This window comes from Protopterus annectens, chromosome 1.part2, assembly GCF_019279795.1.
Source record: "Protopterus annectens isolate FY-2018-M chromosome 1.part2, PAN1.0, whole genome shotgun sequence".
Lineage (NCBI taxonomy): Eukaryota > Metazoa > Chordata > Ceratodontiformes > Protopteridae > Protopterus > Protopterus annectens.
Window position 1 is genome coordinate 773,335,656 of NC_056727.1, and position 21,003 is coordinate 773,356,658.

General features: G+C 38.4%; 1 protein-coding gene across 1 annotated transcript in view; it reads right to left on the reverse strand.

Moving 5' to 3' along the window:
* Window positions 1-21,003, reverse strand: part of LOC122792414 (xanthine dehydrogenase/oxidase-like) — a 1,368,088-nt gene that overhangs the window by 588,567 nt on the left and 758,518 nt on the right. Inside the window, exon 17 of the mRNA XM_044060203.1 lies at window positions 19,804-19,995. Coding sequence (XP_043916138.1) covers window positions 19,804-19,995 — 192 coding nt within the window. The remainder of the gene's footprint in view (window positions 1-19,803; window positions 19,996-21,003) is intronic.

Here is a 21,003-nt window from a genome sequence, read left to right on the forward strand (position 1 = left end):
TGGAAGGATAAATAGGATGAATTTTGACATATTTTGATGTTGGCACTTACGCACTGTTAAAGTTGTGTTTTACCATCTGAGAATCGAACCCATGGGATAAAGAATGCAAAAATTGAAACTTGTCTTATTGATTCTCATTGCCACAGGAGAACTTCCTTTTAAGAATGACAATTAGAGATATACTGATTTCTTAATGAATGGAGCTATACTTCAGAGAGGTCTGTATGTGTGGGATTCCACGCAGTCCTGGGAATGTATTCCTATGTAAAAGGCAATATTTATTTTTGTAATATATTTCTGATGGATGGAGTTGCTTGACTTCAGTAATACAAACTGGGGTATGTTACACCCATACTTCATAACATCTACTGTCCTAAACACACAGTTAGGATATGTGATGAGTCATGATGATTATAACAACACTGTTGTGCCCATTATTCTTATGCAAGTGCATTTTAAATTAAATATCATCATTGTCATATTTAACAAATTGTGCACACATTGCCTTAAGGTTATATGCAAAGCATTAATGATATATGCTAAATAGAAGCATTTAGTTATGCAAGCATTACTGATACATTGCTTGCAAGAAACATTCTTATTTGTATTTAGTTTTATATTCCTAATCAAAACGTTGAGGAAAATGGGATTATGATACTTTGCAAAAGTATCTTTTGTTTGGATGCGAATACTTTATCACATGAGTTCTTTATCTAACCTCATGCTACTTACATTTTTTGCCACAGAGACGGGTATATGACAGGTGGAATTCTCAATGTAGTACTGCCCAGATTGCTAAAGAAAGCAAACCTTTTTCATGCCTGTTTGCTCTACATAAGGCAGCCTAAACTAAAATTTTCATTTTTTTCCTTAGGCAGTGAACTGTGTTTGTGCACTGTTGAATAGACAGCAAATGCATAAGGCATTAGCAAAACATACATACATGCATATATACATACATACATACATACATAAATAAATGACATAGAAAAAAGCTGAGAGGAAAATGTAAGTCAAGCTCTCAATGGCCAGGGCAAAAAGTGCATTATAGTGGCACATTCATCCTTACACCATGCAGACACAGCAGAAATTTAATTTCTGGCAGATGTTATCAGGACTGTAGGTAATACCAAATAATGTTAAAGGGGACAGACAGCAGCTCATATGTTGTTAGCAATACTGAGAATAGTTGATTTTCAAACAGCAACACAATAATATTACATAATGTAGGTAAATATGTATTGAGACCCCCTTTTTAAAATTATCATTTCACTGTATTACCCTTATACTGAGACCTGGTATAATCCCTATGCAGCAGCCTACAGCTGCAGCTCTTCACAAGGAGTGCCAGAAAAATCTTAAACTCCTGAACACCTAACCTTTGTGCAACAGCAACACAATGATCTCAACTAATGTGGGTAAACATGTATTCTGACTCCCTATTTTTAAAATGATCATTTCACTGTATTAGAACCCTGAATCAGCTGTCTTGTACCTCTAAAGTAACTGTACTTGCACGTTGTGCCACAGAAAATGTTACTTGGCAGGTGCATTACCTTCACTGAGTACTACCCAGAGTGCTGATGGCAGCACAATGTCACCAGCCCTGTTTGAGCTACAGAAGGCAGTCTAAACTAACATGTTCACTTTTTTCCCTTAGGTAGTGAACCATGATTACCTGCTGTTGATCAGAAAGCAAATGCAAAAGGCATTAGAAAAAATAAAAATAAAAATAAAACAAAATTGCCATAGAAAAAAAGCTGAAAGCTAAAATTAAGCACAGGATAAACCTATGAATGACCAAAGCAAGAAGTGCATTATAGTGACACATTCATTACTCTCATATTTCCTTGATACATCAGAACTTTAATTTCTGGTACACATTATCAGGACTTTAGGTACTGCCAAATAATGGTAAAGCTAGACAATAGCTCGGATACTGTTAGCAATACTGAGAATGGTAAGGTTTTACACAGCAACACAGTGATAAAATGTATATAAATATAGTATTTAGCACCCTCTCTGTAAAATTAGTAATTGTCTGTATTCAAGGCTTGTATCACTTGTGTTATTTTTCTAAACTCACTGTGCTTGCACCTTGTGCTGCAGAGGAAGTTACCTGACAAATGCTTCATCTTCAGTGAGTACTGTCCAGAATGCTGATGGTTGTGCACAACTTCCAGGCTTGTTTGCACTACAGAAGACAGCCTGAATTATTATTTTCTTCACTTTTTCATCAGGAATTGAACTGTGGTTCACTGTCGGAGACCTCTGCCAGTCCAGAGTGTGCTATGCCAAATAGCATGCGAACAAAAAGGAGACAGGGAAAAAGAAAGAGAGATAACAAAAGAAGGTACTGAGATAGAAGACACATTATGAAAAAAGTAGGTAAAGTGTCCACATGAACATACTCCTTAAGCATCATCATTGTGTTCATATAAACACAACCATGTCTGGACTGGAATACCAGGACAGTAGGGCATTCACAAGACACAGTTCTTATCACTATGTGTCACACACATTAGACCGTGAAGAAAAAAAGAGATTACCTATACTCAATATGTGACATAGTATTAATTGCCATTACAGGAGCAACAGAAAAAATCCTGATCTTTGTCCTGTGTAATTGCAGTTAAATATGTGGATGGCCATAATACTGGCAGCAAGGCAGATAATCTTTCATCACACAATATCAATAAAAGCATTTAAACTCTGCATCTATTTGCTTCTCTTTATTTTGTAAACATCTTTCAAAGAGCTATGCTTACCTAACAAGACTACTATGTGATTTGTTGCCTCATATAACCTTTTAATTAACCTTATTATTGTATCAGAAAATGTAAATGCTTCCATTGTCCAACTCATAAAATCCAATCTTACTATGTTTCATGCTTTCCTTGCACCAAGACCAATCAATAACAATGGTATTTTATAATGTTCTGCTTCCCTCTGGATCATCATTGTTCTATTAATGTTGTAAAATATTTGTCTCCCCTCCAAAAAAAAAAAAAGAAATAAACACATCGTTCCATATCTATGGACACTTTATAATCATGGTTTAGAATGGAGATGGGCCTATATCAAACTGGATCAGATGGGTGTTTACCATCTTTAGTTATTACAGCCACCACAGCTTTTTTCCATGATTTTGGTACCTCCCCTCTTTTTAAAATACTATTAAACAAAACCTTCCAGATCTTTTATTACTTTCTTCCCTCCTAGCTTACAAACTTCAACCAGAATACTATCTTTCCCAAATTCTTTCCTGCAGATTTGTTATACATCATTATTTTATCTCATCTCCTCCTATCTTAACTGTTGTTTTATTGTATACATTTGATACCATTGAATAATTGCACTTGTGTACTATGTGTGATGTTTTAATAAAGTTTCTTGGCTCATAGGTTTATGTTAAAGTTTTCAAGGATATAGCTGTACTTTATATCTATATCTATAACTATATAGTTACATCATTTGTATCTATTTTATATACAGAATAGACATAGAGTTTCATTATGAAATATGTGTACACACATACACACACACACACACACACACACACACACACACACACACACACACACACACATATATATATATATATATATACATAATTAGACTTATCAGCTTGCTGACCTCCATCATCTCAAGGTCAGCTGACTAACAATAAAACCCACCAAAACACTGAAACCTGAAATCACTACTGATTGCAAAGAGAAACACAAAGAAGTTTCCCTTTGCAGTCATTAACTACCAGAGAAACCAACCAAAAGGTCCACATTCAAACAAATCACATACACCACACTTTACTTGGGGGGACAGCTTCACTCCAAACAAAGCCTGACATGGGAGCTCTTCTGCTAACCCCCCTCTTGCTTATATATGCTAATTCTAGGGTCACATCAAAAGTATAACAGAGTCAATGAATGTGAGTAAATATAACATATTTCAGTAAACTGAGCTTTCAAAGAGTAGTCACACCTCCACTCCTCATTATAATGGCATACATTTAAACTGCAACCATCTGTCTATCTATCCTTATGAATCTGGGCAACTTGGGACAATGTAGCAATTGCCTCATGTTCACTGACAACCCTCTCCTCCTACCACCCAACACTACAACCTGTGAGAGATGCACTTATATAGCCAAACAGCAAGCCAAGCTCTCTCCACCCAAGACTGGAATAGACTAGGGGTGGCTCATGCTACTGGGCTGCAGGACTGCAGCCCCCCAGCTTCAAACAAAAAAGAAAAAGAAAAATATAAAATAAAAGAAACTAAAAAGAAAAGAAAATGAATCGTGGAACATCACACATGTGCACTCCCGGCATTTCCGGACTGTTGGTGAACCAGTCTTGAGCATGCGCACAGAATCCGGACTGTCTCACCAGCAGTCCGGATTAGGTAAAGAGCATTTAGCAGCACTATCCCAAAGGTCTATGCACTTACAACTGCATAGACTTGAAGGGGGATCGGACTGCAACATCCACAGGCTGGGTTGCACCCAGCCTGCTCTCACGGGAAGGACGTCTTGTTCTCGCCGCGGGATTTGGATGGAAGGACTTGCTTGGATGCATGTAGCAGGCTTATGCATTCATTTGAGGGAGAACTTGCTTGGATATTATGTGCGTTTTTACCAAGGAAAGAATACGATGGTGTGTGTGTGTGTGTGTGTGTGTGTGTGTGTGTGTGTGTGTGTGTGTGTGTGTGTGTGTGTGTGTGTGTGTGTGTGTGTGTGTGTGTGTGTGTGTGTGTGTGTGTGTGTGTGTGTGTGTGTGTGTGTGTGTGTGTGTGTGTGTGGCAATTTTCTAAGTTTATAAGATGGATATTTGAAACATGTCCCTATTTTTGGGACTGTATTCCCCTATTATTGGCTTTGTACAGTTTTTTTGTGCTAAGGTTGAGAGCTATGGTAAGAAATGAATTCACTGAATATGTTTGGGTGCTGTATTCCCCCATTATTGGCTTTGTCCATGTGTTTTTTGCTAAGAGGTTGACAGCTATGGTGAGAACTGAATTCACTAAATGGTACCATTTACATTTCAGTCTTTCTCTCTTTCACAAAACAGCTGATTTGGCATAGTGGTATGTTGCTCTGACTGTTTTGCACAGGGTCCTGGGTTCAAGACTTGGCAGTGAAATGTATGGTGGAAACACAGCATCTTATTCTAGCAACTTTCCAACATTATACAAGCAATGCTTAAAATGTGTCCCTGGTTTTTGGGCTTTTGTCCCCCCTAATAAATTTTGGCTTTTTCCAGAGAAACAGCTAAGTGTTGAGTAAATTTTACAAGGAGCTGAGAGCTGCAGGGGAGCAAAAGTTTAGTGCTGATTATGCTGAGTCTGTTTGCATTGTTAATACCACAACAGGTAGTGTACTTGCTTTTGATGCAGAAGGCTGTGGGTTCTACTCCCACAGTAGGTAGATACATTGCTGATATTGTACTGTTTTGCAAAGGGGTGGATACTGCACTCCTTTTTGGCAAAGATACCTAGTAACTATGAACCTGTTATCAGTTTGCCATCCATTTCCTATTGCAATATTACTAGCTTATCATTTTTTAGTGTAGTACAGGCAATTTATTCTTCTAGGGCAACAGACACTTTAGTTGTAGATGAAACAATGAAATATAAAGTTGTTTGCTAGCAGCAACCTCTTCATTAGTTACAGATCTCTTTAATGTGGAATCAGTTAGATGACTTTTACTTCTTCAGAGATTGTGCATATTTACTAATACTGGTGGACTGTAGAAGTCTGAGTAGACTTTTATGAAAGCAAGGTTCTGAACTGGGCAGTTTTGTCATTATTGGTGCATGCATTTTGTTTCATTGTTTACTGGACAAATGTTCAAAACAATAAATTTAAAATGCCCTCTAAAACTGTACTGTATTGTACAAGGAATATAATTTAATACAATCAGGAAGATGTATGAAAGAGCATGTGTATGCTTTGTGTGCAAGGGGCCTGTGATTTAAAAACAGCCCAAACCCAAAGTTAATCTTTATCTGCCACTGGCAAAAGGTATTTTCTTTGACTTTAGGTTTCAATACCGTTTCAATGAATATGAGTTTCAAGGACAGAGAAGTTTTAATGCTAAGTCTGTTTTCATTGTGAGACTGCATTGCTTTGTTTAGCAGATATCTATTAGTGTTTGCATTGTAAAATGCAAAATAAAACTTTCAAATGAAGTCCAAATCATTGCAGTAGTAAAGCAGTATGCACAGTAGTGTTTATGGTAAATGGGGTAAAATAGCCAAGTAATGGTTCATTGAAATGGCTGCAGGGGAGAGGCTCCATTCGACCATGATTTTGTGAGGGGGGAAGGGTGGCAAACTCAAAGACAGCCCCGGCTGAACTATACCTCTCAACTCTCCAGATTTCTGCTTTTTATTTTTGGTTTGTTCCTCATATAATTTGTGGTTTTCTGGCAAATCATTTAGGAATTAAGTCACTAAATAATGACAGACACTGAGTCTCAGACTTCATAACCTTCAGAAAAATGCATGCTAAAGCAAGACCTGTTATTCTATAAAATGTTTCAGTTTATACAAGAGCAATTTTTAGTACTGTTTATATGTTCCCCCAATATAGTTGGCCTTGTCCAGATTTCCTGCATTAACAAGTTGAGAGGTACGCGCAAACAAATTGCTTTATAGAATTAGGCATATCCAAACCTCACAACTGTCCCTGATTTTGGCACAAAATGTTGCTCTTCCACTAATAATCCCTCTGCAAAATGGCAATTTTGGAAGAAAACGTGGAGGGTTTACAATTAATAAATAACTATAATAATCAGACTTATAGATTACTTTTATTTCAGAAATGCATGTAAATTCTTTTATTTTGTCAGCTGCTCAAGTTAGCAGTACTAATATTAAAAAGTGTCCCTTCTTTGACAGGTTCCGAGCTGTATTGTGTGGCTATTTTATATTTTTTAATCATATTTTTGGTCCGTTTTTCATAAAATTGTGTTTTTTTTTTTTTGGCAAATTAGTGGCAAATCATTAAAGACTAAAGTTAGAAAATAATGACAAACATTTGAGTTTCAGATTTTATACCCTTCAGAAAATTCATACTTATGCAAGACCCACTATTCTATTATCTTTCTAAGTTTATAAGAGCAATATTTAAAAATTGTCCTTATTTTTGGGCCTTTGTCCCACTTCTATGTATGGCTTTGTCCGGATTTCTTGCTCTGAGGTTGAGAGGTATGACAAATGTGTCAGGGCCATCACAATCAGCCAGAGACATTTCAAATTATGACCTACTTGTTGCACCCCACTCCCTCATGTAGTGACTCTGGATGTGTCCAAGCAAGGCAAGGAGCAGTTATGCAGTGTAAATGTGCACCCCATCCAAGGTAGATACAAGTACTACAGTGGCTTTTCGTCTGTCCTTGATTTTGAAGAATGTTCTGGTTTCTGTCATATTTTTATACCATTGATTTATGCTTATTATTATTCAGAAAGTGCCTGTTGCTCTGTGTTTAAGTAGCAATGCTTTAATGACCATCAGGTAAGCTTATCTGAGATTGTAAGATGCAAGTAAGCTTTAATAAGCATACTGTTAAAGAATTGCCAACATTGAAAGCCTTTCTGTTGTTGCCAGGCAGACAATACTTACATAACTAGATAAGGTATAAGCCTTGGGTATTGAAACGCATATGACAGTATTTGTAATAAAGGACAGGATTACAGTATTTTAAGAAGCTCATTACCTCTGTTGGAGACTTGCAGTCATCTTTGCAGGCTTTACCCGTAAACTAAACAGAATGCCAATCTATCATGTATGGTCCATAACCTGTGCAATAATCCTTTAAGCAATTTATCTTGAGCTTGTTTCTTGTTTGCTGTTCATTTTTTACTTTAATCATGTTTTCCCCATGAAACAAGTACACAGTTGTTGTCAGGCAGCAGGTCTTTTTTGGATAAGAAACATTTTTACAAGAGGGGGTGTCACAGAGATTGTTACTTTCAGCATGCTACTTAGTACTTTTATAAAGCTGAATATAAATTATAATTAGAACTGCAGTACAAGGAGACATGGTTTGAGTTGAGTGCTGCTTGTTTTTCTTATACTTGATTTTGACTGGCATTCCAGTAATGTATTTAAAAAGTAATTTATTTTTTTCATGCCTCACAACCTTTTTGTTCCCATCTAGATATTAAGTAAGCTGTCATGCAGCCAATGCACTGAAATATTTTTTTCTTCTACACTTCATTTTGTCTTGATTGGACTCTCATAATAACGGTTTGGCACCCAGGGCAGCATATTTAATTAAAGTTACAGTTTATGTGGTTTTGAGCATAGCTCCTACATTTTCTAGTTGGCTGCACCCCTTCCCATTGACCCCATCCATTCAGCTGTCTCCTGCAGCCCCCCTTTGATTTGAAGTCACCAGCCACCACTGGACTAGACAGTCAAGAGGAGAAGGTTAATGTCTGCACCACACCACACTCAACACATAGTCCTTCAAAACCCACACTAACAAAACCCACACATAGAAACACAAAGCACACACCCACATTCACAGAGGCTCTCAATAAAAATCTGCCTAAGCAACAGAGACCTCCCAAGCGGAAACGCAGACAACCACCACCTCCCAACACTACCCAAATCACACATAGCCCACAAAATCAGTGTGCCACTCAACCTCAGCCCATAAGGCAAAACAACGCACCCAACACACTAGTCATAAGTGACTCTATAGTCAGGCACACTGACTTCCCACTCACCAGGCTATACAAGGAGAAAGATACTGTCAGCTGCCTGTCAGGTGCCAGGATCCACCACATATTTCATGCACTCAGGTCACTCCACAACAAGTACAAATATGACTCTGTCATTGTCCATGTTGGTGTGAATGACCTGCGATGTACCTCCCTGGACTACATGAAAAGAGACATGGAGGAGCTCTCAGATCTTGTAGCCCAGGCAGGTATGACCCTAGCCCTGAGTAGCATCCTGTCATTGCCCAGAATGATACCACAGTACAAGGACAAAATGATTGACTTCACCAATTGGCTAAGCTTCTGGTGTCATTCTAAGGGCATCCAGTATCTGTCTGCCTGTGACGACATGGTTGACAGGCCATGATGCTTTGCCAGAGATGGCCAGCACCTGTCACCCCTGGGATTCCAGATACTGGCTAAGGTTCTTGCCACCCCTATAGTGCCTTTTTTAGGCAAGGTTCAAATGTGAAATTCACCACCATAACAGGTACAAGCAAGCAAACTCTGAGGTTAATGCTACTCAATGCTAGAAGTCTAAACCTCAAAATCCACTCACTCGAGACACTCCTTAAAATGGAGAACATCGACATCTGTGCAGTGACAGAGACCTGGTTCAAGGCTCCAGAGAGCACCCCTGCATTACCAGGTTATAATTCATACCACATCTTTCGGCCACTTAACTTGAACTGAAACACTAAAGGCAGAGGTGTGTCCATATTCATTAAGGATATCTACACCTCCAGGCTAGTTGCTAAACATAATGCATTCGAAATTATCCAAGTAAAACTAACACTTGGCAAGACTGCAAAATACAGGTTGTAGCTTGTTACAGATTCCCCACCATGCCCCAGGATTCCCACTCTTAAGATACTGGAAAATATTAAGGTACAACCCAATACCTTAATTATGGGCAATTTCAACCACCCCACCATCAACTGGGAAAACTACTCATGTACCAACTCATTTGCTCAACGTTTTCTGGAATTCATAAATTCCAATGCCTTGGATCAGCTTGTCCACACCCCCACCAGGGGCAGCAATATCATGGACCTGGTCATTACCAATATGGGTAACCAGTGTTCCACACCAGAGGTCAACTCCTCGCTGGTCAGATCTGACCACAAGGTAATCACCCTAGACATCCATATCCCACCCCCACCACCCATTAAGGAAACCACCATCAAAAACTACTCTAAAGCCAACTTCATGCTTCTTAAGACAGAAATGTCAGACTTCACAACACCCATGCAAATGGAAAATAGAGGTATGACTGCTGAATCTTACACAAATGCACTATATAAGCACATACACGAGTGCATAGATTGTGCCACCCCCAACATAACCAAGATGCTATCCTCCAAAAAAGGGAAGCCAATCTGGTGGTCTCCTGTCATAAACAAACTCTACAACAGAAGGAATAAGCTGTTACAAAAAAGAGTAAAATCCCAAGATTGGAGGAACACCCTGGTCAGCCTCAGCAAGAAGCTGAGATCCATCATAAAATCCTCCAAAGCCAGTTATGAAAATAAAATCTCCACTGATTCCAAAGACAACCACAAAGCATTCTACACCTATGTCAGGAATCTCAATGGCAACACTCAGATCTGCTCTGAGCTACAGCACAATGGTACTAAATATACAGAACCAACCAATATTGCCAACATCCTGGCAGATAGGTTCAGTGCTAACTTTACACCGCTCTCACCCTCCAAAGGGCCCATCTTAATACCAGAAGAATGCAAAGCCCCTGTAATCATGGATAAACAACTAAAGGCTGCACTCTCCAAAGCCAAGAACACAGCATCCATGGGATCAGGCAACATCCCAGGCTGTGTACTGCACCAACTATAGAACAAATTGGCATCCCACCTAAGTACCATCTTCAGTCATAGCCTCACCTCAGGCTATGTGTCTACTGAATGGTGCACAGCGACAGTTATCCCACTCCACAAAGGGGGTGCCACCATGGACCCCAGAAACTACCGCCCCATTAGCCTGATGAGCCTGGCCTGCAATGCCATGGAACGTATCATCTTGTAGCCTATAAACAAAGACATAGATAACCTACAAACCCTGGACCACACTTAGTTTGGGTTTGTAAAAGGTAGATCATGTCTACTAAACCTGATTGACTTCTTTGAAGCAGTCATCAGAGCCGTAGATGAGGGCAAGGTAGTGCACACAGCCTATCCTGATGTCGCCAAGGCTTTTGATACCATCCCCCACTCTGGAATTATAGATAAACTCACTAAACTGGGCATAAATCTTTATTTCACAAGATGGGTGGCCAACTGGCTCACTGACAGAATCCACACAGTAAAAGTAGCCGACTCCAAGTTCGACTTCAGACCAGTGATGAGTGGAGTACCACAAGGTTCAGTCCTGGGTCTTCTCCTGTTCGGCATCTACTTCTCTGAAGTGCAGGCCAACACAGAAGGTCTTTGGCTAACAAAGTTCACAGATGACTGCAAACTGGGAGCCATAATAGAATCACCTAATGATGTAGACATTCTGCAAAAGGGCCTCACAGAGACAGATGCTTGGTGTCAAAGTCATGGCCTCAAGCTTAATGCCAAGAAGTGCATTGTCATCCCCTTTGGGAAAAACTTGATACCCATGAACTACCACATAGGCGGTAGCTCACTAAACACCAAAAGTGTGATAAGAGACCTTGGGACACAGGTGGACAGTAGTCTCTCCTTTGATAACCACATTGCCACAGTAGTCAGGAAATTCTTCTACATGGCACAACTCATCACAAAAGGGTTCTCCTCTAGAAAAAAGGAGGTCATTGTTCATCCCCCATCAGACCCATTATAGAGTACAATGCCCCATTTGGCATGTATCTCAGAAGACACCTACAACAATTGGAAAGGCCACTGAAATACATCACTAAGAGGATTACCCACCTCAAACAGATGCCATACACAGACCTTCTCAAAAAACTCCAACTCTACTCCATCGCATATCACATACTCAGAGGCGATCTCTGCCTAACACACAAAGCTTTGTCAAACCCAGAGCTGTTGGACATGCTACACTTAAAGAAATCCCAGTATCTCCATACCACACACTCCAGGTACCTAAACCTTGTCACCACAATAAACAGAACATGCTGGAGGGATAGATTCCTGCCCCAGAGCATTCCCATACTCGGGAACAAACAACCCATTCATGTCAAGCAAAGCTCCTCATTGACCCTCTTTAAGAAAAATCTTGACTGGATGGGAAATAGAAAATTCACCCCAGGGATCACTTCTGCAGCACTGCTTGACAGGGGCACAGGAAAATAATTTTCATGGGTGGCGAAATCCAGGGAACCTTTTTGTCTAAGCTTATATAGGCCCCAGGGCTGATAGTCTAGTACCTACCTATGAACCTAAACATAGCTACTTGTATAAATCTGATACTTGCTTGTGAAGAAAGTGAAAAATAATGATAGCAGTAGTGTATTCCAACTTATTGCTTCTAGACAGTAACACTTCCAGTAGAAATGATATAGTGACCTTTGAGCATAGCTTTCTGGTTTGTTTGTAAAGAAAGTGAAATAAATAATGACCACACATGCTATAGTGATCTCTTGTGTACACCACTAAGCAGGGTTGGTTTTAGGCTAGGTGGGACCCAGGACAGTTATTGAGAATGTGTCCCCATACTAATCCTGGGTGAAAATACTCTTATGCAACACAATTCATGGAACTGGTGTCCTCAAAAAGATCTAATGGTTAATATGCTCTTCTATATATCTTTGCATTATTATCAAAACATAATTATTTGATTTCTGTCTTTTTTGACTACTAGCCAAAGAAGTCATGCATGTAATCTCTAATATTGTGCCTGTCCACCCATGCTCTCACTCATTCACATTTACTTTACATTCTTACCTACAAACAAATTGAAAGAATTCCAATTCTCCATGGCATGTCTTTGGAGTATTGTAAGAAGGCAGAACAATGGGATAAAACCCATGCAGAACCATGGAAGACATGCAAACTCCACAAAGTGGAAACTACAATCAAGTACTTGCCTGGAAAACAAAGCTCTGTGTAATGGCAATGATACTTGCTTCATAATTGTTCCAGTGATCTATTGATTCTGCGCACACATTCTGTGAATATCACCAATGATCATGTACAATGTTGAAATCTGACTGATGGAAAGTGAAAGAAATGATGGTGAACATGTTACTCTTAGATACACTGCAACAACTCCACATCCATCCATACATATATATTGGGTCTCTATTATAACAACGAAAAGGCAATCTGTCAAACAGCTAATAAGTTGAATATTCCAGACCTCTAAATCAGATTAGCCCCCCCACACCCATTAATTATATATACCAACTCTGAGATTACACTACAGTGAGGAAAGAGCAATTTTTTTTATCTTCACTGTACCGCAATCTCACAAAACTGAGCTTGAGGTCCAGAATGTTTGACTTTTCACTGTTCAACATTTTGCCTTTTCCTTCATCTAATAGGGGTCCTATATATTAGCATTTTCCATTACTTTCAGAAAAAAAATGCATTGTGTGACACTGCTCTACTATGGCAGATCAAACACTGTTTAGTTGTAGTTAACCACCAGCAGAGGTATATCACTGTTACTCAAAGATAGTCTCTGTACCCATCAAACACAACCATTTTATTGATTGGGTACATCTCAGATGTCTGACTGCAATTAAAATTGGACAAAATAAAGTATTCTGATTTGAGTCACACAGATGAGCACCAGTGTTATGAAGACAGATAAAAGAGAATTTAACTTGATCATGACAATAGGGTCAGTCATTTTCATCTGTTAATAACATCCATATTCAGAAATCATATCTGCATTGCTGATTGTGTTCATTTCATATGGATGATTGTGGTAAAACAGTTAAATAAAAATAGATAATGACCATGGTAATGTATTTCAGGTTTGCTTCATGTATTCAATATCTATTTTAAAGTATTCACCTTATGTTAAACAAATGCATAATAGTCTTGCAAAGACAGATTTATTATTGTTTAACATAAAAAAATAAATAGAAGTCTGTCTCTTTCATCAGTTTCTATATACAACAATCACAGTCACTTTGTTCAGTGTGTAGTTCTACCCCAGTAATGTAGTTCAATTGTGTTTCACAAAAACTTCAACCACAGGAAAGTAATGGAACTTGCTTCAGACAAACATACATTAGTCTGGAAAAATCCAGAATGATTATTTAACTTGAGCAAGTATCAGCAGGTTCAGTTATCTTCACCCACAGCCATCAGATGCACCCAGCAGCTATAGTCGTTTTGTTGACTGTGTACCATTCAGACATCTGATTGCGATAACAAAAACATCCACAGTAACATTTTTCATGTATGATTCACACAGTTTTCACATAAAGTATTCCAAACTGCTTCAAACAAATACACATCAGACATGCAAAGTTGGAATAATATCTGTTTAACCTGAGCAAGTGACACATGTCCATTTTTATTCAGAGACAGCCACTGTAGACTCTTGTTCAACTACATGCATGAATGATAACTGTTTGGAGAGAAAATAATGTCCAGAGTAACATTTTTAAACTTTTTTTACACAAGCAATAACCACAGTAAAGTATTGCAACTTCCTTCATGCAAAAGCAAATTAATAATAATTGGGCGGCACAGTGGTGCAGTGGTTAACATTGTCACCTCACAGCAAGAGGTTCTCTGGTTCGATTCTCGGCTGGGGTGCCTTCTGTGTGGAGTTTGCATGTTCTCCCTGTGTTCGCGTGGGTTTCCTCCGGGTACTCCGGTTTCCTCCCACATTCCAAAGACATGCATCTGGAGCATTTCTCCCCGGGCCTCCGCTGAAAACAGGCACTGTGGAACCTAGTCGGACATTCCCGGTCAACAAATGTTAAATAAATAAATAAATAAATAAAAATAATTCAAAACAAGAATAGTGATTCCTTAAACAGAGAAATGTTAGCAAAGTCAGACATTTTCATTCAAACACCAATACCCAAGAATTATAGCCACAACTTGTTGACTCTGTACATGTCAGATTGTGACAAAATAATGGTCACAATAATGTATTTCAAATTTGCTCCATGCAATCACCATAATAAATTATTCTAACTTGATTCTCCCAACTATACAGTAATTTTGCAAAGCCAGAACAATGACTGCTTAACTTGAGTCAGTCATTTTTTATTCACATACAGCCTCCATACCTAGAATTTCTAGCCTAGATTTGATTAGGTGTGCTTCAGATGCCTGACTGCATCAAAATAAAAAAAAAAACAACAATAGTAATAATGGCCATAGTAATTTACTTATCCTGTTATACAAATAGATCTACACACACACAAACACACACACACACAAATTTGCCTGACAATTCAGTTACTTTATTGACTGTTATAAATCTTAGATGTCTGTGATCAAATGAATGAATAAAGACATAATAGTTACAGCAATATGTTTCAGTTTGCTGCTGTCAGACACATACTTTGTAACCCACCTCAACCCCTTAAACACACACACACACACACACACACACACAGACACACACACACACACACACACACACACACACACACACACACACACACACACACACACACACACACACACACACACACACAGGGGTATATTAGTCTAATGACCACTACAGCCCTTATAAGACAAACCACAGCTCCCAAATGTGACCTACAAATTTGATTTATATAGGTCATGATTTACTGACTGCATCTGTCCATCAAAGAAAAAGGTGACAGACCAGGGGTGAATTCATAATTACCTAGCCATTGGCCAAAGTTGCACTTACATAGGAGGGACTTTGCTTCACATGGATGGGGAGCCTGTTCCAGACAATGGACATTCTCTCTGAAACATATCTGTCCCTTCAGCCTGTCCTAGTCATGTCACAAGCAAAATTCAATTCTTTTAATCTAGTTGTTTGGATGGTATTTGTTTTGTGAATGTGCAAATGTTTCAGCAAAACAGAGTCTGGGAATGCTTTTTATGCTAGGCAAAAATCACGTCTCCGAAGTTTTATATGACATTGATTAAAGAGACAAGGATTTTAAGCAACCAGTCTAGGACATTGTGTTTACTACTTGTATTTGTTTTGTAAGGAACCTTTGTATATGTTCCAGTTGCCACATGTGTCTGGTCAGGTACATACCAAAGGAGAAATTATACTCTATGACGGGTCTGATGAGTGCCTAGTATAATGGTATAGGTTCATAGGTTGACCTCTCTGGACCTAGATACCATGCCCTTACTTATAAATTGAGCAACATAGAAGGATTTTATTACTACCTTGGACACATTTTGCTTGAAGACTAGATTACTATCTACATGAGTCCCCAGATCCATAACTAATGAATCAAATTTTAGTGGTATTTTATTGATGACATAGTTACACAGGGTGGTTGTCTTCCCAAAAGGTATTACAATACATTTCTTGGTATTGAATATTAAGCCGTGGCTTTGGCACCAAACATTTGCCTGTGCTACATCTTCTTGGAGGGTGTTCTCATCTGGGGGAATGAATGACTGTTCTCACTTTGCAATCATCTGTGAACTTCATTAGCCAGAAGCCTTTGCCACTGGCTTTGCCATCTAAGAAACAGATACTGAAAGGATTGGGCCTAGCACAGAGCACTGGATCACTCCACTACTGACTGGCCTCTTGTAGAAGTGTCCTCAGCAATTCTAACCTCCTGGGTCCTATCAGTCAGCCAGTTAGATATCCAGCAAGTTATATAGGGGTTTATACCTAATTCTGTAAGTTTGCTGACAATGCTCAAGTGGGGTATCATATCAAATGCTTTAGCCAGATCTAGGTAGGCAGTATGTACTATCCTCTCCTCATCCCTTGCCCCTTGCTTTAGTGACCTTTTCTAAGAAGTCTACCAGATTAAACAAGCATGACCTTTCTTTGACAAAGCCAATCTGGGATTGATCCAGTTTCTGGAGTTTTGCTATGTCCTTGTTGATAATTTGCCCCCACCCCTACACACACACACACACCCCACCCCCACACACACACATACACACACACACACACACACACACATACACACACACACACACTATTAAATTCAAGAAATACTTAAGACAGGTGGGAGTGGAGCACACATAATTTAATTTAAGAAAAATATTTAGAATTGTTCTCATAAACCTACAGTCTCATTCAGAAGTCACTCCATATTCTTTCAGTTGTGACCAGTCAACTGAGGCAGTCTAAGCTAATAGCCCAAGCAAAAATGCCCACTGAATTCATGAATATGGAGTAGAGTTACAAATCTTGAAAAGACAGTGGCATGTAATACAACAATGTAAGACAATGCATTTTTTCCAAAATAAAAAAAATAAAAAATAAGCCTTATGGCTAAAAAGAATTCACACCAGCACATCAAGCGAATGCAAGATAGTGTCATATAGCTGAGTTGCAGCCTCTTTTAATGTCTGTCTGTCCTCTGTCTCTGTCTGTCTTTCCCTGTCTCTCTGAGACATTCAGTAGCTAGGTCTTTTGGATTCCTTTAACTACAATGATCTCTATCCTCCTGATGTCTTCTTTCAGGTCTTCTATCACTTCTGTTGTCTCTATTACAGAGCCACTAATCCAGATATCAAAACTCTACCAAGAAAGGCTAACAACACTTTGCAGTGACTTTCCTCAGCCCACCTTGTATACACCTGTGATGATGTGAGGTGTTGCCATCTGTGCAAGGGAGAAGAGGGCAGTGCATGTGTAACAAATGCCAACATAGTTAGTTAAGAGTTCTGTAAATAATTTTGTGTTATTTGACTATCACACTGACTTGTATAGATGCTTGTGTTAAAAATGTATCAACAGTGTTACAACTGAGTTAATGTTTGTTTAAACAAAAAATTCTGGAAGGAAAGAGTAGAATTTTATGTATTTATTTATTTTACATTTGTTGACCGGGCTAGTCTAACTGGATATATGTCCATTTTCAGTAGAGGCCCGGGGAGAAAAGCTCCATGATAAACTAAGTGAAAAAAAAAAGTTTTTGAAATTGTTCTATAGCTTTCAGATACTGCAACAGATCTTAGTAAAGCTCTGAGTGTGTATTATACCACAGTCAGGTGATCAAACATCATGTTATTCTATAACCAACACTGAAAGGATGGAACTCACACAGCAGTTTGTTATATTTTGTTTTCTTTGGAAACTGATATAAATATCTATGACAGTTAACACAGACAGTTAAGTTCAGTTAGTTAGAAGCTCATCATCTTGCCTTGTGGAAGTATGCATCTCAGCATCTAATTTTGCCTTGCTGTATTAATTAAGTTATCCATGGAACAGTTATTCTTTAGACAGTCAGAAAATACAGTGAGATTAGTTAAGTAGCATTTTTCTGCATCTGTTTGAATCAGTCCAACTGTGTTATTTGTATTTCTACTGTGATTGAAACTCTGGTGTTTATTTACTTACACATTTAGTATTCTCATGTTTTCTATTTTATTATTTGTTATTAACTATTTTTATCCTTTCATCGTGGCTAGTCTTTTAGATAATACTTTTAACATCTTGAGAGTACTTGTGCTTATTTTAGTGATGCCTTGGGCACTCTGAAAAGCCTTGCTGCTTTGGTTACACACTCTACCATTTATATTAGTACTGTTTTACTCAGTATAATTGGATACCCTTGTAAGAACCTGAGAGTAGTTGACTGGTGGCAGGCACTGTGATTACCTTATAATCTGGGAAAAAGGGGTACAGCAAGCAAATCTGTACTGGCCTTTCCCAGGAGTGGATGTGAAAACATCAGATGCCCAGGTATGGGTGTGTCAGCTACTTGGAAAAGGGACACAGTGTTCCACAGTGAGTCTTGTTTGAGATGTGTAGAGACAGAGAGTCCAGTCCTAGGTTGGGAGCATGTTCCCAGTGTGCTCTTGGGGGAAATTATGCTTGATGCAGAGAGCTGCATCTGAAAATACTGTGTAAATTCATTCCTCATTTAGTGATTATCTCTCACTGCTGCCAGTGGTGAGGATTGAGGCTCCTTGATTACTGGCCCAGGGCAGAGAGGCCATCACAGCATATTTAGTTGTTTTATTACATAAATCAGCTCTGCCAAATACAGCAAAGTTTCTCTCTACTCTTAAAGCAACATGCTCATTATGGTAATGAAACATTCAACATAAATTAACAGCATTTTATTTACAAGCTTTCTACAACAGCTATAAACTATTCACATCATTTGCATTGGTATTTACAGGCATTTACATAATTTGCAGTTCATCATTATGATGAACTCTTTCTGTGTAGAGTTCTAAAGGAAAATGGTACTACCTGTTTAGGCTCAACTGATTAAAAAACAGAAATATGGTTATAATATTCAAATTATATGATTGCAGATCATCAATAGCAGTTGTACATTAAACTGTAATACTTTTTTTACTGAACACACACACACACACACACACACACACACACACACACACACACATGCACACACACAATCAGTCATATTTACAAATATGCAAAGCAACGAAAAGGATTTCACTCAGAACCACTCTGATTCACTAATGGCCATTTTACTGAGTCTTCTGTCTATGGAGGAAACTAGTCATATCATAATGGTAGCCAAATTACCATCTAAATGCACATACCCAAACCAATGTGCTAATCTCAAAACATTATATTTACATACATGGGTGCAGGAATATTATAATACATGCTGGTGTCAGCCTTCTCATAGCAACCCTAATCACTTTTGTCTTTGCCTACTCAAATGAACTATGCACAGCAGAAACAGCCAAGTTTTATTTTTTTTTGCCATACCAAATTAGGTATTCACAATGGCTGTACAATTATACAACACTATCAGACTTACACAGCAATGCAAATGATATGAGTCCAGTTTTGCTAAATTTGTCACTTGGCACAAGGTTATGTGGTTATATAAACATAATTTAAGGAAATGTCTACCAGTATTGCACACATGAAATGACTAGAGAAAGTTAATGTGCATAAAGATTTTTCTGTTTTACAAGGAAATAAAATACTTTAAAAGTTAAAACACAGAGCTTACCACTAGTAGAATAACTATTCATTCCTTACCGCCTCTGCCAGTAAACCACACTTTAAAGAAACATCATTGATCCAACACTCAGCTAACATCATGCCTTGTGGAACACCAAATCCTCGGAAGGCTGTGTTGGAAGGAAGGTTTGTTTTGCACGCATATCCTGTTCCTCTGATATTGGCAATTTTGTATGTGCCATCCATGTGAAAGAGCATTCGCTGCATTACCTGTGCAAATAATGCCGAAACTGCTTAGTATGTTGGTCAGTTTGGTTACATAAATGTAGAGGAATATACTGTCACATAAAATACAGCACCAGCGGTGCTCATTACAAAATAATCATTGGCATATAATCAGATTATAACTCAAGTAATTAACACATGTCATAGGCCAATATTAAATCATAGTATACCCACAATTAAGAAATACCACACAAATAATAAATAAAGTCTGCATCTAGAACCATTGCATAAACACAGCAAAAGAGCCAGGGTCTGGGATAAGGAGGATTTATCATATTCGAATGTGTTGTCATTAATCTGTGTTATCTTACATCACCTAGACAAATTTCTCAATATCACAACTTGTTGAGTGTTACTGCTTATGTATTTAAATAAAGTCATAACTACTGATCCATTAAGTTAAAAATTTAGATGGAAAAATGAATTTTCTTATATTGGAAGGAATGCTAGCATATCACAGGAAGTAAAATACACACATACACATGCACATACACACAAACATACACACACACACACACACACACACACACACACACAGACACACACACACACACACACACACACACACACACACACACACACACACACACACACACACACACACAGACACACACAGACACACACACACACACACACACAGACACACACACACACACACACACACACACACACACACACACACACACACACACACACTTATCCACACTCTCCGCATTCATCTATGGACAATTATGAAGCTTGACAATTCACTAATAACCATGTATTTGACACGTAGAATTACACTGAAGCACTGTGTTGGTTAGTAGATATGACAAATGGAAACATATTGCTTTTGTAGGCCAGATACTGCAGCAGGCTAATAAGTAAATAAATAAAAGATCAGTATGATTTGTCACCTGATAAAGGGAATATGAAAGGATTGAAAGGATTGCTTGATAAATATCAATTAATATATGTACATGCCACTGATAAATACTAATGAAGAGGAGTCAA